This window comes from Fusarium subglutinans (assembly GCF_013396075.1).
Source record: "Fusarium subglutinans strain NRRL 66333 chromosome Unknown NRRL66333_c0000026, whole genome shotgun sequence".
NCBI lineage: Eukaryota > Fungi > Ascomycota > Sordariomycetes > Hypocreales > Nectriaceae > Fusarium > Fusarium subglutinans.
This window is the reverse complement of record NW_023502089.1, coordinates 285,898-311,657: the sequence shown is the minus strand read 5'-3', so window position 1 is coordinate 311,657 and position 25,760 is coordinate 285,898. Positions and strand designations below refer to the sequence as shown.

At 48.5% G+C, this 25,760-nt stretch overlaps 10 protein-coding genes across 10 annotated transcripts; 3 read left to right on the top strand and 7 right to left on the bottom strand.

Moving 5' to 3' along the window:
* Positions 1-842: 842 nt before the first annotated feature.
* Positions 843-1,908, top strand: FSUBG_2967 (transmembrane alpha-helix; the record flags this gene model as incomplete). Its single annotated transcript, XM_036680797.1, has 3 exons — positions 843-1,010; positions 1,059-1,412; positions 1,465-1,908. The coding sequence occupies 3 exons, from the start codon at positions 843-845 to the stop codon at positions 1,906-1,908; spliced, it is 966 nt and encodes a 321-aa protein (XP_036541555.1).
* A 907-nt stretch (positions 1,909-2,815) lies between these two features.
* On the bottom strand, positions 2,816-4,062 carry FSUBG_2966 (cellulase precursor; the record flags this gene model as incomplete). Its single annotated transcript, XM_036680796.1, has 3 exons — positions 2,816-3,181; positions 3,232-3,666; positions 3,715-4,062. 3 exons carry the CDS (start codon positions 4,060-4,062, stop codon positions 2,816-2,818), a joined length of 1,149 nt encoding a protein of 382 aa, XP_036541554.1.
* A 1,388-nt stretch (positions 4,063-5,450) lies between these two features.
* Positions 5,451-7,429, bottom strand: FSUBG_2965 (laccase precursor; the record flags this gene model as incomplete). The annotated part of the gene is made up of 2 exons (XM_036680795.1): positions 5,451-5,515; positions 5,575-7,429. The coding sequence occupies 2 exons, from the start codon at positions 7,427-7,429 to the stop codon at positions 5,451-5,453; spliced, it is 1,920 nt and encodes a 639-aa protein (XP_036541553.1).
* A 427-nt stretch (positions 7,430-7,856) lies between these two features.
* FSUBG_2964 (acid phosphatase) lies at positions 7,857-9,199 on the top strand (the record flags this gene model as incomplete). Its single annotated transcript, XM_036680794.1, has 2 exons — positions 7,857-8,118; positions 8,169-9,199. The coding sequence occupies 2 exons, from the start codon at positions 7,857-7,859 to the stop codon at positions 9,197-9,199; spliced, it is 1,293 nt and encodes a 430-aa protein (XP_036541552.1).
* A 564-nt stretch (positions 9,200-9,763) lies between these two features.
* On the top strand, positions 9,764-10,531 carry FSUBG_2963 (vacuolar iron transport; the record flags this gene model as incomplete). Its single annotated transcript, XM_036680793.1, has 1 exon — positions 9,764-10,531. One exon carries the CDS (start codon positions 9,764-9,766, stop codon positions 10,529-10,531), a length of 768 nt encoding a protein of 255 aa, XP_036541551.1.
* An 841-nt stretch (positions 10,532-11,372) lies between these two features.
* Positions 11,373-12,752, bottom strand: FSUBG_2962 (uncharacterized protein; the record flags this gene model as incomplete). The annotated part of the gene is made up of 3 exons (XM_036680792.1): positions 11,373-11,876; positions 11,943-12,607; positions 12,659-12,752. The coding sequence occupies 3 exons, from the start codon at positions 12,750-12,752 to the stop codon at positions 11,373-11,375; spliced, it is 1,263 nt and encodes a 420-aa protein (XP_036541550.1).
* Positions 12,753-14,260: 1,508 nt separating this feature from the next.
* FSUBG_2961 (uncharacterized protein) lies at positions 14,261-15,906 on the bottom strand (the record flags this gene model as incomplete). The annotated part of the gene is made up of 2 exons (XM_036680791.1): positions 14,261-14,835; positions 14,898-15,906. The coding sequence occupies 2 exons, from the start codon at positions 15,904-15,906 to the stop codon at positions 14,261-14,263; spliced, it is 1,584 nt and encodes a 527-aa protein (XP_036541549.1).
* A 2,715-nt stretch (positions 15,907-18,621) lies between these two features.
* On the bottom strand, positions 18,622-19,284 carry FSUBG_2960 (uncharacterized protein; the record flags this gene model as incomplete). Its single annotated transcript, XM_036680790.1, has 1 exon — positions 18,622-19,284. The coding sequence occupies one exon, from the start codon at positions 19,282-19,284 to the stop codon at positions 18,622-18,624; it is 663 nt and encodes a 220-aa protein (XP_036541548.1).
* Positions 19,285-20,466: 1,182 nt separating this feature from the next.
* On the bottom strand, positions 20,467-21,813 carry FSUBG_2959 (uncharacterized protein; the record flags this gene model as incomplete). The annotated part of the gene is made up of 1 exon (XM_036680788.1): positions 20,467-21,813. The coding sequence occupies one exon, from the start codon at positions 21,811-21,813 to the stop codon at positions 20,467-20,469; it is 1,347 nt and encodes a 448-aa protein (XP_036541547.1).
* A 461-nt stretch (positions 21,814-22,274) lies between these two features.
* Positions 22,275-25,265, bottom strand: FSUBG_2958 (uncharacterized protein; the record flags this gene model as incomplete). Its single annotated transcript, XM_036680787.1, has 1 exon — positions 22,275-25,265. The coding sequence occupies one exon, from the start codon at positions 25,263-25,265 to the stop codon at positions 22,275-22,277; it is 2,991 nt and encodes a 996-aa protein (XP_036541546.1).
* Between the last annotated feature and the right edge of the window lie 495 nt (positions 25,266-25,760).

The following is a 25,760-nucleotide window of genomic DNA, read 5'->3' as shown; positions in this document are numbered from 1 at the left end:
GCTCGGTCGCCAACCCAATAGCTTGGGTACAGCGCGGAATTGCAGCGCGAAATTCCACAATCATGGTGAAGCACGATTCGAGACATTGGCGGTCTTATTCCCGTATCTTGCGGCAGTGGCTGAAACTTGCCAAGGCGAGAGCCTAAGGCATGAAAAACACGTTAGATTCCGTTTGCATTTAAGCTTACAACGATCGACAAGGCAGACAGACACGTGAGTAGGAAGAGTCGCAAGATCTATACGGATAATTGGTAGGTTGATTACTTATTGTGTTCCATTATTAGACGCGTCGGGAAATAAAGGATGTGATCGCGTCTTACATGCATGGAAGATCATCGTGCTGATTGGTCCGCTCGGTTTTTGATACAGTCATTGTGGATGATCGCTGATCCTCTTTTGAGGCTGCCGAGGGGGCCATTTAAAGAGAACAGCAGTCAAAATTACAATTATTTTTGGGAAGTAGATAGTGAATTATCATATCGGCACTTCAAAGACATATCTAAAGTGATGGAATTGACGTGGCGCAGAGGCATGACAAGTCCGAGTCCGACGGAGAAGGCTGACATCCGAACATCACAGTCCACTCAGCATCCATTGATCAACAAACATGTCACCGATCGTCTCAGATCCTACCCAATCATCGGCCTCTTCCCATCCCTAACGAGATTATACCCACAGTAAGCCGCCAAGATGCCGTCCTCATTGGCAAGACTACCAGCTCAGCCCTACCCATCAACCGGTTTCCTTCTGATCCTCCTTTCTTTCTCTTCTCAACTTTAATTCAAGCTTGAAATTTCTTTCCCGTGTACAATTTGTTTACTCTTTCGACTCCACTCGCTATCATGTCGGACCTCAAGCCTGCGACTGACATCGACTCCAACGTCTGGTATCAGTTGTCCGAGTTGGCTGTTGACGACAATGATGGGGCCTTGAAGTCCATGCTTCAGCCTACCGCGCCAGGAGGCGATTTGAGAGTCTGGGACGCCAATAAGCAGTCATACTGGCAGTTTGTATGCTTCCCCACTCGCGACATGAGAATAGACGCTGACACCGTGTAGCAAAAGATAGGAAACGAGCCCGGCCGCTACCAAATCCGATGCTCTGACACGACCGTCAAGAAACAATTATCCGTATGCTACCGGCCGGAAGTAATCAACGAGAAACTCCGTACAAGGCCGTGCTTGATGCCCATTGAAGACAGCGAAATGCAACAATGGGATATCTCGCTATGGGACTCTGATACATATCGATTGACGAATGTCAAGAACGGCACGAAGTGGAACTTGGATTGTATTCCTAATGGACCGGTTATCTTGAGCTCTGACCTTGAGGGGGAACAACCGCGGCAGCATTGGTTAATGAGTAGTGTTGGGCAGGTTAATAATGAGATGTACTCTACGGTGTACACTGCGGTAAGCCAATCAACTGCAACATACGTGACCACCGTGCTGACCGAAGTCATAGCCGCCTGAGTCGACGGGTGAAAGCACCGCTACGGCTGGCACAACAGGGTCCGACTCAACAGCTACCACTGCTACTTCAAACTCAACCAGTGACCCCAGCAACACAAGTAGTGAGAGCAACGACGGTGGCAGTGGCAGCAGTGGTCTCTCAACCGGCGCAGTCGCAGGCATATCCGTCGGCATTACCCTAGGCGTCGTCGCACTCGCACTCACAGCATTCTTCTTCTGGCGCCGCAACAAGCGCAATTATCAAGTCGCCGGCACCGGCTCACCAGACTCTCCCGGAACACCCGACAGTTCTCCCATGGCTGTGTCGCCGAACCCGGCATACAGCTCTGTTTACTCAGCTGAGAAGAACAATGCTTCGCTGGCGGCTGAGATGATGCATGAGCAAAGACCTGTTGAGTTATCGTCTGGCCAGCATCAGAGACATGAGTTGGCATAGATGAGGCATGGATTGGAGTTACATTCACTGTACATATCACAGCAAAGTATTCCAGCGAGGCGCATGATTTTCTGATACCATCATTATACAATACACAATCAGTCACTATTTACCTGGCTACCAGAAACAAGAGCCCTTGGCGAAACAATTAAAATGCAAGTAATAAAAATGAGATCATTGCAATAATATGTGGGAAGTGCAAAAGAAAGGTCTCGGAGGGAGTCGAACCCTCGCTGGCGGAATCAGAATCCGCAGTCATAACCGTTAGACCACGAAACCATTAAAGGTAGGACCTTGCTTGCTGGAAGCGGAGAACTCAATTGGCATCTAAGTTCGCTACCCTACACTAGTCTGCATCGGCCCACAAAACCAGACAACGGATGCTTTCGCTGTCGAGGTTTGTTCGATCCTGGATTAGTTTTGGCTGTTCGTCACATGATACCGTCTTAGTGTACGACTTGGAAGTATTACATTTAGAGGATCTACATGTGGCCGCAGATAAGAGCTGGAATCTAATACGACTTTGCCCCAAGAGTCTTGATTGCATATTGGCGGAAGGAGTCCATATTCGGCCGGGCTATGAACTATTCACAGAGTATAGTTCGAAGTATGTAAAGCGTCAGGAGATACAGAATGAGTTTTCATGACTCCGAAGACGACAGAACGATACAAAGACGCAGGAAAGGGGTTAATTGCACAAAATGTCGTTTTACACCAGAAAATAGAATAAGAAACTTTGGTATATCATGTATTGTGTGAAGACTGCCAGGAACATCCATAAATGGGAATCCATATCGGTGCCTTGTAAAAGAATTCAAAGCTCTCGTTATCTGCCCAGCCTAACTGACCAACACCCGAACATAGTTGCCTCCCAATCTCTCTCTCCGTCGTATTTTAGCATCTCTCCTTAGATATAAGTCTTGAGAAGAGAGTTGTAGTACGAATAACCAGTACCGCTGGGAGGCTCAAAGCTGAACATGTAGTCCGCCCACCAAGGACCAGCAGCCCACCAGGTGACACCCTTCCAAACATCAGAGTTCTCCTTGAGATAGTCCAGCATGTTCTTGACAGCAGTCTTGCAGGTGTCGTTAGGACCGCCAGCGACTTCACCGATCATGCCGATCTTCTTGTTCTTCCTCAACCACTCGGTGGCAGCCTTGAGGCGCTCGACTCCAATGGTGGTAGAGACACAGTTGGGTGAAGTTCCGGAGCTATCAGAGTCGAGGTACTGGTGCATCTCGTACACGATCTTGTCAAGAGGGTCGGTGAGAGCCTGGTGATATTAGCTACGGGGATCAATACAGAAAGAGGGGGAATGCATACCTTCATGTTGTCGTTGACATCAGGCCAAGACCAAGCACCAGACCACTGGTTACCCTCAACAAAGATAGTCTGAGTAGCGCCAGCATCACGAATACCGTTGATGGCGGCCTGGTTCAAGTTCAGAACAAGAGTCTGATCCATCGTATTGTACTCATTGTTAGTGTCAAAGATGATCTTGCTGTTGCTCTTGAACTGGGTAGCAAAGTTCTTCCACCAGGTCTGGAAGTCAGAAGTGGAAGTGATGATCTTGTTGAAGTAGCGGCCGTAGTTGTGAGGGTCGAGAATGACGTTGGCGCCCTTGCCGGTGATGTGGTCCACGATTGTGGTGAGGTTCTTCATGTAAGCGGTGTCAAAGGGCCCGGTCATGGAGCTGGGGTTTGCGCGCTCCATGCGAAGCTGAACGCGGAAGGCGTTGTAGCCCTGAGAGATAAGAGTCTACACCATGTCAGTAATCTTTTCTCCATTCCATTGTTTCTGACTTACATCAACGGCAGAGGGATCAGGAAAGATGAAGTCCTTTCCCCAAGTTCCAGGCAAATTGCCCTCGCCAAACTCACCACCCGCCTCATTAGTACCAAACCAGAGAAACTTTCCGTTTCCAGGTGTACCAGTAGGTGTGCTACCGCCACCAGTAGTGGTCTTGAGGGTAGTAGTAGGCTCCTCAGCAGTGCCGGGGATGCACTGGCTGTACCACTCATTGATGACGCTGCACTTGTAGCCGGAGACGCAGGTCTTTGAGCCAGTCCAGCCGTTTCCACCGCATTGGGCCCAGGCGCCGCTTTGGGCGACTGAAAGGCCGGTGAAGAGGCTGAGAGCGAGGAGGGACTTCATGATGCTGGTTGATTTGAATGCACTTGTCAACTGAGGAGTTTGATGAGTTGCGGGATTCATGAATCTTTTATATCTGACTTACCAGGGGTAGGAAATTGGTTCTTAGCCATATCGGGAGTATATCTTTCGACGATGTCGGAATTTGTTGCTCGACATCCGTCGAACCATAACTGGCGTCACTAAGATGAGCAAACTGTCAATCTTCCCGCAAAAAGCCAACTAACGGCCCGCGATCCGTAGCATTCTCCGGAGTTTTCACCCGCCAAGCCTCGGATAGTCCATTGAACAGTCATCTTGAGTATCCGGAAGGCTTCTCCATCCGGGAATTGTCACTGAACCGATCCGTAACTGACCACGGAAGACGTGACTCCGCGCTATGGACATCACGGGCACATGACCAATTTTAAAAGTGCGACTAAGTGGCATATACCAGCCTGGTAAAGTAAGGAGACATTGCCGTGTTTCTGGAGTCGAATCGTGGCATTGTGTGGGGATCGGAGGTTGGTCCTCCGAGGCTGTTTTGAGATTGGAGTGATGCTCGGGTCTTCGGAGACAAGGCCCACGGATCCGTCATTGAAGGATTAATTTTGATAACACATTTCGAAAGAAATTAATTGGAGAAGTATACCGTCGCGAATGATACTTATTGCAAGTTCAAGATTGCTGTATTGTCGACTACTGCGATGGCTTGTAGTGTAAGATTGTAAAGACCGCGTCACTTGCCGACTTTCACTTCAATCAAACCCAGGTGTATTCAAAGCGGGGCTCAAGGAATTCGAGAACCCCTTCGGTTTTCAAAATTTGACATTTATTTGTTACTGTGGAGGAGGCTTGTCTGTTCCGGTTTCGCTCTGTGAATATGCGATTGCAAATGCGATATCAAAGGCGCAATTCTAGATAGATTGGAGACAAAACTTGAGAGAATGGCTGAATATCATTTATAGTATCAATAGGTGAGTCAACAGAAGCTCCTAAGATGCCACGTTCAAAACTGTCTTATTCGTAGGCACAGATCGAGCTCTAAGCGACTGCTTGTTGACATCGAGTAGTTCAGTATCTCTTACGCCGCAAAGAAGCTCATGTCTTAGAAAATGACTTCGAGTCTTTTCATCTAATAAATATCAACAGGAAGGGAACAGTCTAACATCGTTATATTCATATTGCCATGTCTTTTCACCGTTGTCACTTAGAGTGTAGTGCTATCAGTAGCTTGGTCGTGACCAAAAGAAAGCTACTCGACTGTTAGAAAAAAACTTTATCCAATTAAAAATACCGAGACCTAAACGCCATATGCTACAAAAGGTCTAACCCCCCCCTCATACCCCTACCTAAATTGTCCAAACCAGATACTATCATCCGGCCTCATCCCCTTCATAACACCATCCCTACTACACAACCCCCTCTCCTCCCCACCAACCTTCCAATTCTTCATAACCTCCGGCCTCACCAACATCTGCATCAACATTCCAGACTCAGCATGCCACGTATTATGGCAATGAAATGCCCATAAACCCGGATTATCCAGCACAACACGGATAACAGCCCAAGCATATCCCTCGACAGTAAGTGTATCTCTCCTCAGTGGGTTTTCCAAAAGGCCGTGTGACTCTAGGTATTTCGGGAGATCCGCTGCGCTGGGCGGATAGCCATCTCGGCCTTGCAGAAGGACGAAGAATTTATGTCCGTGGAGATGGAAGGGATGAGCTCCGTCGTCGAAGTTGTTGATGGAGATGTCTATTGTTCGGACACCGCTTGTTTCTAGCACAAATTCCTTTTGGCGTTCAAAGACATTCTCATTGATGGCGATGGGGTTCTTCACAGACGTGCTCTGTAATCCACTGTCGAGGAACCGATGTAAAGATGGATGCGTTGCGTTAGCATGCCAAGTTGACTCATTGAAGAACCCCCTCGCCAAGCGCCAATCTCCTATCTCAAAATTTGCGCGAAGAACGATGACTTGGTCTGCTGGGGGTGGCGATACAACTTCAACTGGTCGAAGAGCAGTGGTATTCAGATCTCGACAGATGACTTCGATCGCATCAGGCCATTCCTTGCTCTTTGGCTCTTCAGAAGCTGTCTTACCCTTACCGGTATATCGGATGATGGCTCTCGTTTCAGACTGAAGACGTTCATTCTTGTTCTTGAAGCAGTGCGTCACCATCCTAGCCCTCATCCAGAATGTCGAAGCTGTTGTGACATTTGTCTCGAGCACAACGCTGTACCGCTGTGCTGGAAGGACGTTTACTCGATGGATTGGCTCAGGATGGACGTCTGTGCCATCGACTTCTGTGACGTAGAAGGGATGCTCGTCGAATTGGATCTGGAATTCTGCAAAGGCGCCGACGTTGATGATGCGAAGCCTGTGACGCTTCCCAGCTTCAAGATCAATCATCGGTAAAGCAAGATCCGTAGTATTGCACGCCCAACCCTTAAAGTCCGCACAATCGCGAACATTTCGCCCATTGATAAGACCATTATCCGGTACCGGCTCATTGTTCTCCTGATCTGGCGCAAGATATTCCATCAAAAGCTCCGATGTCAAGTTATGGTAATGATCCTGAACCATAACAACTCTATCAGTCGCGTAGTCCATTTTCTGCAGGTCCTTTTCCTTCTTGGAGTGAACAACCATAGGTCCAAGTAATCCATCTGATGCCTGAGCGCTATGATGCGCATGATACCAATACGTACCATGCTGACCCTTGACATCAAATTTATAAGTATAGTTTGAGTTTGGCGCGATGGCGCATTGAGTAATGCCAACAGTTCCATCCATATTATTCGTGCCGTTCTGAAACATGCCGTGGAAATGAATCGCAGTCGCATTGACAGCCTTATTTTCAACATGAACGATGACAGTGTCGCCTTCGTTGCACTCAACGAGAGGGCCGGGATATTGATTGTTGATGAGAATCATTGGCCTGTAGACGCCATCGGGGTTGAGAACGGCGTCGTTGATGGTCCAGAAATATTCTCTTGTTGTTGGAGAGGAGTTGAGGTGCCATGATGATGAGAGGATGTATTCTTTTGTATCGCGGAGTTGAGGTGCTGAGGGGATGGGTTCTTGGTGTTTGATTGTCTCTGGCGTTGGAGCTTGTTTGCTTGGTTGAGGGGGTTTTGGATGCGCTTCTTTGTGTGTTGATGGTCGGACCTGAAGGTTGAGAGTGACTGCGGCCAGGAGCAGAATTGAAACAAGACAAGCGACAGCGATGAATATTGTCAAGCCCTTGCTTTTTGGTGTTTTGGTCTTCCACGAAGCTCTCTCAACCGCTTGCTCTGACTTCAAAGCAGCCTCATCACCAAGGAACCACGTCCCCTCACCATCTCTCTCATCCTCCTTCACCCAAGGCGACTTGATCTCATCCATAATTCACACAACAAATGGAAGAAAAAGCCCACGTTGTCATGTCGTTCGTTCAAAAGAACAAACTCCAGCTCCAAGATGAACCCTCAGTGCATACTTACTCCACCCACCCAAGCAGGGATCATCTTAGCGTGACGTTGAACCCGAGGAACCGGAAGAGTCGGCACGCGAGCAGAACCCTTCTGAGCCCCTAAAGACACTCACACGTGCCCTGCCCATGCAGTCCATTGGCGTTACATTCTACCCAGGATTATTGCAAAAGTTCAATATGATTTACACCAACGACGTTGCGTTGACCGACGGTGGAGAAACGCACGGCACGATATCCGTGCAGTTTGATCGGCATTCCTATATGAAACCCAATAACGCTGCTGCCAATTGAGCGTCGATCTTTAGCTCAAGTTCAAGTTTGTGTTTGAATTCAATCGTTATGCTCTTCCAAACTGCTACCATCTTGGCCGTCGCTGGTCTGGCCCTCGGCCACTCTTATGAGCCTCCCAAGGAGCATAAGCAGCACAAGGTTGAGACTGGCTGGGCGACTAGCTACACTGCCACTGGCACCGCTGAGGTCGCTGCTGCTGCTGCGACTGCCAAGACTAGCAGTCCTACTTCCAAGGTGAAAGGCAAGGCATTTGATCGCATTGCCATTATCTACTTTGAGAATGAGAACTACGAGAAGGCTTTCGGTGACCGTAAGTTTCCCCTCATCAATTGATCAAAAGATGAAGACTGACAGCCTTAGCCAACTTCACCTGGCTCCGCAAGAAGGGTATCACTCTCGAGAACTACTTCGGAGTGACCCATCCCTCTGAGCCAAACTACATGGCCGCCATCGCAGGAGATTACTTTGGCATGCAGAACGATGACTTCAACCGCAACCCCAGCAACGTCTCTACTGTGATTGATCTCCTCGAGCACCGCGGTATCTCTTGGGGTCTGTACCAAGAGGACATGCCCTACTCTGGCTTTGAGGGTTTTGCCTGGGTGAACCACCAGAACGGCAAGAATGACTACGTTCGCAAGCACAACCCCGCTGTTCTCCACGATAGCATCGCTACCTCTGAGCAGCGCCTTTCTCAGATCAAGAACCTCTCGCTCGTCGATACCGAGAAGTCTGTTTTCCACAAGGATCTCAAGGAGAACAAGCTTCCTCAGTGGATGTTCATCACCCCTAACATGACTTCTGACGGACACGACACTTCCGTTACTGTTGCTGGCCAGTGGGCACGTACTTTCCTCGAGCCCCTTCTCAAGGACAAGAACTTTATGCAAAACACTCTTGTTCTCGTTACATGGGATGAGAACGAGACCTACGCTCGTCAAAACCACATTCTCGGCATCCTTCTCGGTGACGCAGTCCCCAAGCACCTCGTCGGAACCAGCGACAACAGCTTCTACAACCACTACTCCGAGATCGCCACCGTCTCCGCGAACTGGGGCCTCGACACCCTCGGCCGCTGGGACGTAGGCGCCAACGTCTTCAAGCTGGTTGCGCAAAAGACGGGCGACAAGATCCGAAAGTGGAAGTCTCATAAGCTGGACAGCTACTTCTGGAACGCTTCGTATGCTGGTCCTTTCAACACCAATGGCGGAAACAAGGAGTATGTTGCGCCCAACTTGGATCTTGAGCATAGTTTCTCTGGACGAAAGGTCTTTGAGGCTATTCGTAAGGAGTGGAAGAAGAGCAAGAATCCTACTTACTACAAGGATACTATTGAGGTTAACGATGGACTTAACCCTCCTAAGGGTTATGAGCCTGTCAAGTCTACCTAGATTGCTGTATAGATACTCGGTGTCATCAGGACAATGTAAATAGCATCAATTCTATGATATCAGTCTAGATAGAATAAATAGCCAATTAGACTCAAGCTTGACCTCTAAGATTCTCAACACTGTTTTTTCAATAACATTTCAATAAATTCGTGGTTCATCTGCCAAGCACATGCCAGATCGCCAAGTCAACGGGCCGAACGATCCATCCATTAGCCTTTCTCGCTCCAGGGATCTTTTGCACTAGGACACACCATCTCCCAGGGGCAGACGAATCAAATAGCGCACTTTGGTCAGCGGTCGCTAGCGCGTGGCCGACCTGTAAGATGGCGGCGTTTCACCATGTGCGATGTAGATCACTTCGCTTGCGGGATAGTTTTCCGCTGGGGTCGGCAATATCATGCCGTGAGCTATCCTGTCTTGTCACCGATGAGATGCATTATGGGATGGAATAGGAAGGCACGTGGGAGGTGTGGAGGACTTATGATTTTGCTCTTTTGAGACTTTCTTCCTTCTTACATCTTCGTTTGTAACCTCGAAATCTGGAGATAAGCAGCGTCGTTCAAAATGAAGTCATCGCAAAGTCCAGCATTCAAACGCTTTCTATCCGAATTTACGCTAGGTTTCTCGGATGGACTTACAGTACCTTTTGCCCTCACGGCTGGGCTCAGCTCTCTTGGAAAGACGGATACTGTCATTACTGGTGGATTAGCAGAGCTATGCGCAGGCAGCATCAGCATGGGGATCGGAGGATATCTCGCAGCACGAGACGAATGCGCGCCTTGCGAGCCCAAGTCCAAAGATTTGGAGGACTCAAGAGAGAGCCATGAGAGGAATAGCGAAAGCGACTACATGGTTGAGCAATCCGAGAAGATGCAGATGCAAGCGGAGGAGTTGGTGCGACAACATCTCGAGCCTTTAGACCTCCCAAGTTCAACAGTCACGACAATCCTCAACACAATTCAACAAGAACCATCAGATCTACAACGCATGGTATCGCGTCTAAATTCGTTAAAAGACGACATATCACCCTCACAATCGACGCCTCAGTCACCAATCATATCTGGCCTCTCGATATCGCTAGGCTACACCATCGGCGGCATCATTCCCTTATTTCCCTACTTCTTTACCAGCACAGTTGGCCTCGGTCTCCAATGGAGCTCATGTCTCTGTCTCTTGGTATTGTTTGCCTTTGGAGCTGGCAAGAGCTACATCCTACAAACGGGAGACGCGTCAGTGCGTTCGTGGATGATCGAAGGGCTACAAATGTTGATCTTGGGTGCTTTGGCTGCAATAGCGGCTGTGGCGTGTGTAACTTGGGTTGGAGCAAATTGATGGATGCCTGAGTGGTGAAAGTTCAGGCAGAAACGTGAATGCAGACGCGGACGAATGAGTGGCTGAGCATTTTCGACTAACTTTGGAATCGGTGCTGTTCAAAACTCACAAGGGACAGCTATATTATATAATGCCGAAAGTATAGTAACCAATAACAACCAAATGACTTGTGGTACTTTTCAAATGTAAATCTCATTCTAGCATGACTCCAAACCACTTCTCATTCATGGTGACAACTCGATGAGATCCGACTTCTTCCAGGGGTATCTTTTCATCCATCCACGATGCCATGCAAACCAAATAAACATGTTGATATATCCTCCTTCTCACTGTACTGACTTCAGATCGAGGCTCCTCCGTAAATGATAAGACAAACTCGTTGAGGGACCACCTTGGAGTGAATCTTGTTGTCAGCATGTGCCTTTCGCCAACATTGAAGTGAACTTGACGACCTTTTGGTCTGCTTCATTCCCAGCTTCCTTGATAGTCCCCTTTCGTAGCCACTTCTGACTCTGGCTGAGTTAGTTCCCTAATCAGTCCCAATAGTTCCAGTTAACAACCCTCCTGTGTCGCCGGGCCACGTCTTCAATTGGCCAGAGGTGGCACAAGTGAAGTCCAGCGTTGAATCTTACATGTGATTCTGGGACTTCCCATTTGACCTATACCTGGCCCCTTTCCCAATGATCCATCCTTCCATGAGCTCTCACCTCATGATCCTTCAAAGGACAAGTAGGCTGACTCGATCCACCATTCTACTCCTCTTCCTAGCTGCTCCTCTGGCCAAAGATTCCAAGACAGTATGTCTGCCAGCCAGTAACCCAGGTTCTGCTTCTCCTAGTCCTTACATAAAATTAAGGGAGAAAGGAGGGAAGGCAGCAGGTGTTTCGGCAGGAAAACCATACCCTCCTCCGGGGCCGTACTGGTATCCACCTGCTATGGGGTCGTTAGCAGGGAGTGCAGAATCAAGCCAAGAATCTTGGCCAGAAGAAGCCGACACCTCCTGATCAGCCAGAGTCCCAGGCCTGGCAACACCCGTGTTGAGGGAGTTCTCCCAAGTCAGGTGACCAAGGAAGGCTCTTGGCGCAGAGGGAATTTGTGAGCCTGAAGCTGGGACACCACTGCGGGCCGCTGGAATGGGCTGGCCAATCTGCCCAGTGTTAGGCATGGCCCAAGGTTTGTTCCCCCCAAGGCCTTCGTCGAAGGAAAATATGCCCGGGAATGGGGCAGAGGCGACAGAAGAGACCATATACCTAGCTTCCATGGGGTTTCCAGGAATGACCTGCTTCATCATGCTGCCCCCTTGGCCAGCCTGCACTACCATGCTAACTTGCGGAAACCCCGTGACCTGGTCATTGACCAAAAAGTTCTGCTCCATAGCATTGAACTGGTTGGCCACGACTGGTTAAGAAACCGGGGCAGAAGAGGCATGGTGGGGTAGACGGAGAGCAGTGGGACCAAGGGAATGGATGGGATGTTGGGGACTGATGTGTAAAGGATTCTCAGTGACATCAGAGCCCAGCAGAGGAGCAGGGCCATGGGGACCTGGGGCCTGTATGGGCATCCTTACCCTCACATACGAGAACCCGTCCATCCCAGAGGGGACAGCAGAAGCAGCATGGTCAGGAGCAGTAACAGGGAAACCGGGGGCAGAAGGGACAGAAACAGGAGCAGGAGCAGCGAGAGTATGAGAGGTAGAGCGGTAGTCCATACCAGGATAAACTGGCTGCTCCCAGGGACGCTGGGCGGGCTCAGGTAAGCCAAAAGAAAGGGGATCAGGAGGGGCACTATATCGCCGGGAAGGGACAGGAGCTTGAGGCTTTACAAGGCCCCCTGGATTCTGGTCCCCGGCCATAGGGAACCCCGGGAATCTAGCAGCATAGCTCCCCGGCACAGGTGTAGAAACTGCGCGTTGAGGAGGAAAGGCGCGTGACTCTTGTTGAAGCCCCGCAACACCTTGTTCCTCCTCCGGCGCCTTTTTTTGCCGGAGTCTCCTCTTTTCCCGCTGCACAGCGGCCCTGGCTGGGTCTGTCCTGGACCCTTCTGGACGACCAGGTGAGGGGATCACCTGCACGTCATCTATAAAGTCTGTTAGCGTTGGTGCATGCTTGAGGGAGGGCTTGTGTTTACCTTGATGTCTTGGGGTGTCGACACACGTAGATGTTCGGTGCCCCACGCGGCACCTGGAACAGGCAATCTTTTCACCTTGCTCGTTGGTTCTCATTGTAGCTGGATATGATGAGTGGAGAATGTTAGGGTAGGAAGGAGTATTACCTTTTGTTGTTTATTGCTGTGTCAGGTGTGAGCTGTCGAAAGTTAGACAGGTTTGTCGAATGCGGTTAAGTGAGAAGAATAAAGAAAGGAAGACTGAGAAAGAAACTTGGTATCTTATAGTATGGGAGAGTTTCCAAGCGTGAGGGGGTGAGATACTAAAGATCACAGAATGAAAGCTTGTTAGATCAGGATTTCACTCTGACGAATGAAAGCATGGATAGTTCTGGTCGTACTGTGTATTTACAGTCCTTCACCTGGTCCTTGCCTTTGAGGGATGAGTAACACGGAGAGCCACGAAAGGTTCACTTAAGCAGACTGCCTTGATTCGTCTTGAGGGGTAATACAATGTACTGTTCTCTATCGATAGAGGCAAAGCTGGAGGCATCTTGATGAGTAGAGTTGAAGAGGGAAATGGAGGACGAAGTAACCTCACAACCCTTGCCAGTGAATCGTGCGTAATTCTGTCACTGCTTCTTGCTCCCCTGGACCCTCCCCTTCATCCCCGCATCTGATAAGTCTACTTGCATACTAATCTCCTTGATGACGGGAATCGTTTGAATCCCATAAGTGATAAGTTCATGCACAACTGAAACAGCTAGCCATGTTCAGTTCAGCTGTGGACGTTCTCGCCCATGGTGGTGGGAAGCCTTGTTTGGGGCGACGTTCCCCGGCCAGGGGAAACTATAAGGGGATTAACGTTGGCACTAGTTAATCTAACTTCCAAATCAGTGACAGACTGTGAAAGGTTTATATAAAAAAGCTTAATACAGAGTGTGAATATGGGCTTATACTATTTCCTGTCTCACTTGCTAACCTGAGCAGTCGCTGCTTTAGACTGAGCGACCCCTGAGCTGCAAAGGAGTGGGGCTTTAGCTTACAATTCAGCCCCCTTGGCAATTGCCAAAAAGAGAAAGACTCCATACACACCAAGGGAACTACATATGTGAACTCTTTGTAGAATTTACAAATTCCCAAGACCTATTTTAGGAGGTTGAGTAGCTAAATTACACAGAAAGGCTTACTGATATCAAAGAACACTGTATCCAAACTCACATAAAAGGCAAACCCTCAAATATTAGTAACAATGCAAATACTTATTAGCAGGTGATATTGAGAATAACTGACCTCAGTCAGTTCTTCCATCTACTTCAAAGCCCTAGCAATAATTAACAGAATGCTATGATGATTTGAATGCGGAAAGGGCCAGTCATCAGAATTAATCATGAGCGTCTCGACGATTTACTAATAGAGAAGATAGTAGAAAAATGAAACTATATTTAGAGGACAATGATAACAAACACTGAATTAGATGCCTTGGCGTCTCATGATAGCACGACCAAGCCAGAAATGGTACACATTCTGGGCATAGTATGGTACAATAACGCGTCAATAGTAACTAGAAGCTTCGAAGATCGGCATCATTAACAGGCCAGTCTTCGGTGTCTCCGCGAAGTCTGCCTAGTCATAACGATAGACAACGCACAGAAACAACCTCAGAAAGCGGTCATATGGGGCGTAGCAGCCGTGGGATGTTGCTTGACCAAGAAGCGGTTCCATGTAGGGGAGTTGAAGAAGCTCTGACATATCCTCTTCGTTCCCGATGCTGTATTCCGCGCCCAAGTGACCTGTTCTGTAGGCAGAAAAGAATGCTTTGGTGCCTTCAAGACCTCCGCACGAGTATTCAGCCTCGCCCTCGCAGGGGGTATTGCAGTTGCGACGGTCTTGTGTGACTACAGCGCGAGGATATACGTCAGCGCAGTAACAAACGAAGCTGAAAACAAAGGCAACAGGCTTTCCTGCGCTTCTGCACTTGTTGATGCAAACCTCGCGGGGTTTGTTGATCTCGCTGACGCTTATTAGTTCTGCCTTTCTGGGAAGTTCTTCAAAACATTGCTCTGCCTGTCTCGGTGGCTTTGTGTCGTCAGGCAGTTTACCTGATGTTCCAAGGTCGTACACGGTGTAGGCATTTGCAGGCGGTATAAACTGTTTCCAGGGCATTGAAGGTTGCACATGCTCTCTGGTAACTCCGACTTCTTGCTGGGGTATGTGTCGTAACATTCGCAGAAACCTCCTCGGGTGAAGATATACTTCCAACCTCCTTGGAAACAGAAGTGGTGGCACTTTGCAGGATTGTTGTCCTTGAAATAGTGTGACAGAGGCGACGGGTATTCTGCCTTATGGCATGGCTGTTTTGGAGGTTGGTCCATGTCGGAGGGCTCAGAAGCTGTTTCCTTGGATGCCTCTGATGTCTCTGGTGCCTCCCTGGATACCTTGGACATCTCGAACGCCTTGGGTATCTCATCCTCCTCTTCGTCGGTCGGCCAACTTGGATCGATCTCAACATCTACACCTAGGCCAGTGTCGTAGACTGAAATGTAGTCGCGCTCGAGATTTTTGCGTTGGTAAGGTGGCATATATGTGTATGGGCGCCGGCATGTCTCATCTTCATCGCTGAAACAGGGTAGATAACACTTCCGAAGTTGAGCGGCCAAGTCGAATCGAGGGTATGATTTGACGCAGTAGCAAGCGGCGCCAATCAAAGCAAGAGGCTTTCCCTCCGCAGCACAAAACCTGGCGCACTCTAGGCGAGTCTCATAATTGACGATTCTGATGTGCTCGGGAGACGAAGGTCGAGCCTTTACGTCGTAGCAGCCCTGAGCGGTGATCTTGCCAAGCTTGCCGTGGCCCTTTGCGTACCGCTTTGGTCCGTTGAATTGTCTCGGACCAATCTTGAAGACATTGAAGAGCATTTCTCCCTTGGAGACACTGCCCTCCGGTACCCTGATGCAGTTATCGTTCAAGCCATTCTGACAGTTCACATTGCAGCGGTCGTTGTCCAGACTGGGGATGTCGAGAGGTACATCATCAGAGCAGAAGCAGTGATCGGTACCGAACGCGACCAGAGGTTGACCTTTCCGTTCACAGGTCTTCAAGCATTCTCTGAGGTGTTTCTCCGTTCGCGAAGATCCAGCAAAAGCAAAATGCAATGGCTGTCTTCCCTGAAAGCAACCCTGGTGCGTAAGTCGATCGAGCTTAACAGACTGGGCAGCCACCAGAGCCACCCAGAAAAAAAGAGCGGCGTGTAATAAATTGAGCCTCGCCATGGCAAAGCAAAAAAGAGTAAATGGCGTCAAGAGACAAGAGGGAACTGTCAGGGACCGGAATGGGCCGTTTATATTTCGGTCATTTTGGATGGTCTAATTTTAATCAGGCATGATCTAGGCTCCCGTTGGCCAGCTCTGGGATAAAGATGGAACGGTTTTAGGCATCCTACAGGGGTCTGTGCCTCATTCCTGGCTAAGATCATGCCAAACTCGGTCTTTTGAGGCTAAAGCGGCAGGGCTGCGGACTTAGCTGAATTGGTGTTGGCTTGGCGTCGGCTACCGCACCGACTAAATAGAGAAATCGCCGAGAGCCAAGTCTTTAGGGTAATGACGTCTGATGACGTCTCCAGACTTTTCATTTAATTGGGTCAAGAAAGAGGAGTTTTCCTATTTATGAATCAAACCGCTTTTCCGAATAATTTTGTAGCTATATTTTGATGCCTCTGAAGATGCAGATGAGTAACGACCCCGCCGTCAGTCCAATGAGTTGCTTTGGTAGGTCGCCAAAATCGACAGCTCTTCCTACGAAATACATAGATATAAACAAAGATAATGGTTCGAATATTATACAGCGATAGCACAGCAGCTTTAAGAGATTATTACATAAAAATTAAAGCATCTCCAACCAACTGACGATCTACCGCGGTACGGACGTCTTACAGATCTCATTTCAAATAGCTATGACCATAAAGCCAAGACCTTAGTGAAATTGTTTTACTCTTCAAAGATCATAATTTTCTTTTGTGTAAACAGACGGAAAGTTGGGAACTAAACAAGAGATCTTTATCAGAAACCTCTCAAAGAACAAGAGTTTCCATTAGCAATTGTTTAATTCCTTGCTATAATGCTGGAGTTGATGACGGACTGTCCCTTAGTCAGTATTCACTGCTAGTCTCCAATGCACGCAAGCGTCTAGCCCAAGAACATTTCTCATTGTTACAGAAGCATTGAACCTGATCTCAATCAATCGCCGTCTTTAGTTCAACTCCTCCTGTCCTAGAAGCTCAAATTACTCATCCTCCTCCAGATGAAGTATTCGTGTGGCCGGAACTTAACAACAGAGTACATGGAAGGGGCAAACTCATGTCTCTATCCCTCATTCGGAACCACAACGTCGCTATACACCCATTATCATCTGGCGCCGAATCAGACTTCCCGTCCTGGCCCCAATCATCCAACAAATCGAGTGGAAGAACAAATCTCCAAAGGTCCCACGGATTTCGTAAGACAAAAGGAGACTGAAGTGAATGTTGCCCCAAACGTGACCCACTCCGTCCGATCGTATTTCCGAGCGTATCTATCCATAACCGACACACCCATGCTCAGATTTGGTATCACTCTCTGGCATAAATCCTCAAGCTTATTGATCATCAAGAATCGTCGAGTTGTGAACAACGGATCGGGAACTTGCGTATAAGGCGAGTCCAGGAGATCGACGATAACACAGTTTCCGTACCTATGATAGAACGCTCCATCTCTTGAGCAGATCAACCACATCATTGCGGACTGCAATGCCAACTCGTCAATGCGGTCAAACTTGTTGTGCAAAGAGTCCCATCGGATTAGCAAATTGTTTGTTTTGCGATCAAGATTGATAATCGGCGATGCTTGGCATAAGTCGAGGACTGTTTGTCGATGTCCCAAGCAGGATATGATCGTTTCTCGGATCTCGACAGGAAAATTTGAAAATGGGTCCTTGAGGCTCGGTGATAGAGTAACTGAAGACATCTTTGGGGTAGTTTGTGTGAACCACAGCCTAAAGAAAGAAGATATTTGTGGAGGGGTTTAAGAGTCTTTTATGCATGGGAAAATGGTTTGAGCTTTCACGATGCGACGTACAATAAATGGGGTATTAAAAACTTTTTATTTTATTTTTAATTTTCCGTGGTTATTCATGGTTTCGTTGGAGAGAAGTTAAAATATTTCGCTGCCGACTAATCTTGAGCTGCAGTTTTTAAGGCACCTGGGTATTTATTGTAGCTGTAGTCAGTAACTAAATAGCTTTAATAAGTCTAGGAGTAATTTGGATTTAACATTAGAATTCTATATTAAAGATACTAAAAGCTGTATAAGAGAATTAAAATAATTATTAAAGAAATAAAATAAAGAAATAAGTAAGATTAGATAAACTAAATACTGTATCGAAGCTAGATCAGGCGTCCCGACGACATTTTACTTTCACTAAAACTAACCCAAAGCAGGGACCAGACACGAAGAGGCTCTTTACTCTTCCATTATGCTCAATCCTACTCACTTCTGATGTTTACACCCTCATGCCATGATTTAACATCGACTCACACATCGACGCCCCCCGGCTTCTCTTCATGATCCACAATGAAGAGTGTCATCACATTCAAGTCTTGCTATAAAATGTAAGTTCAAAAATATCTTTTTGCTCACATACCGACATCACTTTGAAGTTATGTTTGCTCATGCCATGAGGGCTCAGCGTGCAGTCTGGTTTGAGCAAGTTGTGGTTCAATGACTGTAGTTGCCTGGGAAACTCAAGCAGACAGGTTCAAAGTTAAACTGGCTCCACGGATCTCCTCCAACCACCTGTTGAGGTAAAAGCTTAATTTATTTATGTTGATTGCATAAAGTATAAATATCATGCTCAATCCTGCGCATTACGAGACTTATCGTCTCCAACCCCAAGCCCTCATTACTGATAATCATACAAGAACTATATCAAGACAGTTGTTCCGAGCCGGCATCTCACATGATGAGGGCAGCAGCGACGCCAGCCAGAGACAGAACACCAAACACACGCGCGAAAGAAGACGATCCACCAGATGTGTTAGCAGGTGTAGCCTCACTAGAAGTCTCAGATCCACTAGCATCGCTCCCCGAAGCCTTAGTCTTGGTGGCGTCGCTAGCAGTCGCAGTGGCGCTCGCGTGTTTAGCGTCGAGCAGTTCCTGACCAGCAGTGATGGAAACAGCACCGTAGTCGAATGTTCTAAATCCGTACTCCTCAAGATCTTCAGTGTTGGTGATAGTCGCGGTAGGGTGGCCGTCGTTGTTGCCGCCAATGTTGATAGTGGTGCACTTCGTAGCGATGGTACGCGACATCTCGCAGTGGATGGAGAACTTCCAGTCATCTTCTGCGTCGCCGGGCATGGTGACGAAGAGGTCAAAGTCGCCTGTGCTAGCAGCACCGGGAGGGAGAGTCTTGCTCATGTATGGTCCGATGATGTAGGTGTTGTTGTACACACCGCAGTCGTCCATGGTCTGGAACTCCTCGCTCTCGGGGTCAACGTAGGGGCAGTTCAGAACGTATGTGGTGTGATCCGCGTCTGCGCCGAGGACTTCGGCGACAAGAGTCATCGACGAGCCAGCATCGGCAAAGATGGGGAGAGAGGTTACGAGAGCAGAAGACATGTTGAATATTGATAGTGAGTGTATGAAGTGAAAGTATTTTGTGGCTGAAAATGAGCGAATGAATGAACGATGAGATGTTGAAGAAGGGAAAACTTGGGAAAGGAGAGGGAACAGAATGGGAATAGCAATAGGGGACTAGCCAGGCAGAAGCCCAATCATATAGTGGATTAACCTTAATTGAGCTAGGCTCGCCGTAGCGAGATTTACAGGGCATCCACTAAAGACAACCAATAAAAAGGTCTAGATTTGATCAACGCCGGGGATGATGCCCTGTAGGGCAGCGCATGAAATGGTGAGTGTTTCACTATTGATAGGAACAGAGTTTGGTGTTTTAAACGCTGGACCCAATGGACTTACACCGACATGGCTATTGATGAACCTTGAACCCCATTATCCGGATATTTTCTGAGAGACACAAAGTTGCGGAACGATCCGAAGAGTTCGTTATAATTTAATAGTAATGTTTGAGAAAGCAGTATGCGCAGAAACATAAAGCAACTCTCGCTAAGGGTTGTCAGCATGAAGGAAATTCCAGTGACGAGGGGGTGCGATACGCTTATCTAGACGGGAAAAATGAAGTGCGTTTAGATAAGACAAAATTGGAGCTCCTTTCAAAGGAGCAGATCCGAGCCTTGGCGTCCGGTGACTGCGACGACCATCCATGGAAGACAGTCCCACCGAAGTCGCGATTCAATCATAGAGTGAATTTTGAAACTTACTTTTATCAAACTTCTGGTGGTCTAGTGGTATGATTCTCGCTTAGGGAAAACCCTATAGCTTAGCTTGCGAGAGGTCCCGGGTTCAATCCCCGGCCAGACCCTTTTGGTGTCACCGCAGGTGAAGAAGCACTTGTTTATTTTTGCGGCAATGAATTCCCTAGTTCACTTTATCGAACTGTACGTAATATTCTTATTTAGTTAATTAAGCACTTCAAATCTCTGTATTTTAGCAGAGACCGCCGAGTCCGTCAAGGTCGGCAAGCCTGATCCAGATTGCTACTTGGAATTGGTCAAGTATTTGGCCAAGAATGGGGATAAAATCATAGCTGAGTGAGATATTCAACACAATCTAACACCATTGCTAAGTAGATAAACACGTATTTGCTTGCCATACTTAGTACACCAGTCTTTAATACTCAGTCAGATAAGTTGCCAATTGAGTGGCTCTTCACCGTTTCTTCCATCACCTTTGCTGCTGCTTCCTCTCCTCCAACACCTTCAAAAGCTTCACATATTCCCGCTGATCTTCACCGTCTTCAAAATACTTGACATTATCATCCGAAAGTTCCACAATCCAACCATACTTGTAATCAACCCTAGCATATCTCCACAACACCAGACTTCCATCCTCTTCCAGCATCTTTCGAATCCTCGCAGCCGCGATAGAATCCTCACTGGCCTCATCCTCCTCGCTATCACCCTCCTGCCATAGAAGCGGAGGTGTTTTGATTTGCACGACAGACACCTTGAAAAGCCGCATGTTTCTCTCCCGGATGGCTCTCCACAGATCAGCCCAAGTCACAGGTTCTAGGTCCCAATCTGGTCCGTATTCAGGCACAGGCCCATCGCACATGCAGTCATGTAGTTCAACCTCCTCAAAGCAATCGACTCGACCGGTGAGAAACTCTATCAGATCAGGTCCGATCATGATATTCTTGAGCGTGAGTGAGTGGAGGAAGGGGAGGTGATCTTCCTTCAAGGGCAGAGGGATGCTGTAGTTGGCAGATGCCCCTCCAAATAAACCATCAGGGCTCGCTTCGAGAGTAAGATGCCGGACATTTCGCGCATGCCTCATGATAAAGTGCGGCAAACTTCCGATAAACTCTATGAACCCGAGATTGGTGTGCAAACAATCGCCATCATCGCCGCCAAAGACACCAATCTCTAAAACCTGCAGCCTTCCCAGGAAAGACGCCCACTCTGGCGTTTCCCATGCGGAAGCGTTCCTGGGAATAAGGTCTTTTATCTTGAGGCTAGTAATGGTTTGGTTCATTGAGACGGCTCGCATGAATTCGTTGTATTGAGCGCGCCATATAATGTCGCGTTCTTGTTGCAGTGTCTGATCCCAGTTCTCCCCACTGTTAAAAATGTCCTGGGCCATGTTTGGATCTGGCCAAGTTGCTGGTTTGCCCCACCAGCCATCGTACTTAAATTGTGCCCCAGTGAAGTTGAGGACGAAAGAACTGACGTTGCTGAGGAGATCGCCTCGGGTGATTTTCTCGAGTGTGTCTGTTGGAATCGGCCCCCATACGCTGGGCATTGGACCGTCGTGGGGCTTTTCCTCCATGTTGGGTTGAAAGGAGACATGCAAGTGGACTGTAGAGATAAAGTCTTGATACTTGTGGATGACCTCCTCCAGAACTTGGGTAGACGCCAGCGGACAGCGAATAATAAGAGTTCGGAAGAGGTCTCCAATAACGGCATGCCGCATGAACCAACTGACGCAGCTCAAGGCTTTGACATCTTGAGGTAACAGATGGCTTACGACTTTTGCGACAAGTTCAACGGGTAGAGTATCGAGAGTGGCCATGCTTAGATCGATGAAGAACAGTCTTGAGTTTGACCAAGACAAGGACCTAAATGAATTAAAATACTCTCATGAGACTCATGGTTGCCTGTCATCGGCCATTTCCCATCACAAGCTTGGCGTAACGATACAATTTCTCATGACCAAGGTAGAGTGACATAAAACACAGCACAATTACTCACTGTATTTTAGTGCTTCTACTTGTGTTGGGTCAATGCCTAACGCATCAATAGTCTCAGCTCGTAGTGGAGCCCGATGCGCCACCAACCGACTTGGCTTGTGAGATTTTAACCTGGAGCTCGGCACGCCTTGATAATAATTGGACGACGACCTCGAGGCTGAAATCACGACTGCTTTCCACTTCATACGATAACTGATCAATGTCAAATATTCGGCTAATTGTGGTCCAATCTGATCCATGCACCTAAAGCTCGGTCTAACAGCAGTGTTATTGGTCTGACGACTTATGCGATATCCTTGACATCGTCCCACTGATAAATGATATGCCTCTCTCCTAGCGCTGTTTTCAGAACAATCAGTAAATCATCAATGCTTCCCAGAAACTTGAGATACAGCGTTACGGCGACGCAGTATCGTCGGTGATCTTCATCTGCGACTAAGGTTGTTGTTAACAGGACTTCGCTTTTCGAAGCATAGAATGAATCAATGGCGCGTCGAACAAGTGGTGCAGGTAGTCGTTCAGGTAGAGGTGAGCCTGTTCGTAGAGACTGTTCGATGATGCCGAGCACAGCCATGACATCTCCAATGGATCGCTCATCGAGGATGTTCGCAACGCGAATAAGACGGTCTTGCATCTCTTGTGGTAGTGTAGATGCGAGGTTGAGAAGACCGCCGAGGGCTTGGTTCATATACTGTAGCTGCTCCTTCGTTTGCGAAAGAACCTTTTGGTCGAAGGGCCCGAAGCTCAATTCGCCTTTCAGCAATGCGATGGAAGGACTCACGGCCAGTAATATTTCTGCAACTTCGATCGAGACATGCTCTGCGACTGCACCCAAGGCATGATTTCTATCCGTCCGACCCCAGTGGGAAATCAGAAGAGCGTAGTGATCTGACAGACTTCGCACCGAGTTTGCGAGAATCTTGCAGACGTGCGTCGTTCCGGATGGTGGACTCGGGAATAATTGCACGACGAACGCAGCGACGAAACCGATCAAGACAGTGACGACTCGCTTCCAGAATGCTTCGTAGCCTTTACCGGGAAGACCATACTGGACGATATGGTCGTGATCCCAGCTGAAGCCGAGAACGAGACAGAACGTGGCCCCGCCCATGATTGTAGCAAATGCGAATGAGGGGGGAAGATAGAGGCGCCACCAGAGCATGGGAATGATCATGACGCCTGTTGAAGCTGCCATACCATATGGATTGCCAACACCACTTCCAGCACCAATGTACCAAGCCACCATGCCCATGACTCCTCCGACAATAGTTCCAATCGTACGCGCGATAAGCGAAAACGTAAAATCCGCCAGATACACGAGTAAAACAGTCTGAGCACTGATAACGGCCCAGATACCCTTCTCTCGGTAGAAGAAACCAGCTGTACTGGGAAGCACTGCCGGTATTGACGTTGCAATGGTAACCGCTACCATTCTCAGCGCATACATGCCAGACGGATTGACCAGCCAGTTGTACGTCGCGATGAATACTCGACCAATTTTACTTCTCTGCGCAGAAGAGCCTTTGTATCCGCGGCTGATATCTAGCCTTCGTTTGGTCTCCTTAGTTTGCTCATCGAAAGACTCGCCGTCCATCATTTGATCTGGATCCTCCTCTGTTGAGATATCGTAGCCTGGAAAAGAGATCTGTCCATGGAATATCCAGGCCAGAGCATATTGCAGCTGTGATGGAACCCAAATACGGTGGCTGGTTCGCTTTTCCGAGAGGTGGAGTATGTATTCTAGGAGCTTCTCTGTCGCAATGGCCATGTTCAGAATCCGTTCCTCGATGACCATGGCAATCACCATGCTTGGCAGGAATGGTCGATCAGTTCCCTCCACTGGTTTGAGGTGGCCATTCTCGTCGAACAATTCTGCGTGAGCCTCGAGAACACCTTTTGTTGTGTTGATGACGCATGCCTCCCTCGCCTGCCGTGATCTTGCCAAAGTATCGTGAAGTTTTCGATTCAGCTCCTCCCACTGTACAGGCGAAGGTTTTCCCATCCACCGGCAGGAATTAATGGCATGGATATAATCGGCCGCGAGGTTAATGGCTTGCGGTCCGATGTCCAGCAGGTCTGATGTGGTATCCCGAAGCGTATTCCTCGTTCTAGAGCGTATTTCAGAGCCTTCTGGTCTTTGGAAAGCACTCAGGATCGTGGCGTTTTCATGTCGATGATGTTGCCCAATCTCGTATTTCTCTTTGTCTGTCGCAGGTCCGATTCGTCCATCTTCTTGAGCTTTGATATGTTCCTCCTCCTTCTGCTTCCCTCGAACCTGGGCAATCTGGAAATCCAAAAGATACAGACTGGAAAACATGACTTTGCGCGCCCGCTGGTGCAAACCTCTGACATCATCTGCGTTCCATCGACCACGAGAAAAGTCAATCGGAAGAAACGCGAGGGCTGGCTGTCCGGCCTTAAAGACAGCGATCATAATAGCCCTGCTCCCTTGAAGCTCCGCAAGCGGAACGGCCTCATCAGCAAATCGCCTCTTGGTCGCAGAAAGAGCTGAATTAGACATGCGGACTAGCTTCTCAATCTGACCGAGAACCATGTACGATGTTGACTGGGGGAAGAGAAGCAGGCAGCATGCTAAGCCCAGACCGATGCCGATGGCTCCAGGCTTGACGAGGATCGCTGCAAGGTCGCCTTGAAACGCTGGGAGTGTCGGGCCAAAAAGGATAAAGATATCGGTGACAATCGTTCCAAAGATCTGCATGAGGACAAGCTTCGGGTTCGCGCATCGCAGCCGAGCCAAGACGTAGATGAACAAACAGCCCATACTGAAATACACAGCCGTGACTCTGGCATCAAGCATAAAACCCTCATGGATCAAAATCTGCGCCTCCCACGCCGGCGTCTGTCCCGTCGTCTTCGCAATCTCCCCAACCTGCTGCTGCAGCGCCTCAAGCTTAGCCTGCGTCTCAGCATCAGAGCGCGTCGCTAGCGCTGCCTTCATCGTCAACAGACCCCAACACCAGGCAAGGCACATTCCCAGCAGCAGCGAAAACGCGGCGAGGAGATAGATGAACAAGATACTAGCAGGCGGTACAGCGAAGAGGAGAATTGCGCCGAGGAATGTCGCTTGGCCGATTTCGACGAGACTGGGGTGGATGAAGATGAGGAGCATCATAACCCATATTGCGATCCAGCATCGAAGAAAGATCTTCATGTCGTGGGCGTTGAAGTGGTCCAGCCATGGCGGGAGTTTTCGTTTTGGACGCGCTTGGGCGGATTCATTTTGGTGGGCTGAAGCTTCGTCTGAAGAAGGCATTGTTCATCACCGCAATTGACGCGTGTTGAAAGGAATTGAGGTCAGTCAGTGAGGCCTTTTTGGAAGAAACAAATGGCAATTTGAGCCGCTGAGGCCGGGAGCTAGAGGTTGGAACTTGGTCTGAGTAAGACTTGACTATGACGTCTCTATGGAGAAGGTGAAACTCTATTGGTGAGACTAGTCTGAATGTCGTTGGTGGGCATTGAGTTAGGACCAACAACCAGATAAGCTGTTTTTCCGTTCACTCTGTCGTTAAACAAGCTATTTATTCCATCCTTGCGGATTGTTCTAGGCTCGCTTCTTGAAACCTACTTCAATGTCATATGCTGAATCTGAGATGAACCTCGGCGTGAAGTGGAGGGCGGGAGGATCCATCTTAGCGCGAGCTGTTCCATCTTTTCAGCTGGTGGAGTTGAAGATGGTGCACTAAACGATGCCGTAGCCGAGAGCCAATCAAACGATCAAGCAGGATGTGAACTTGGGGTATCAAGACAT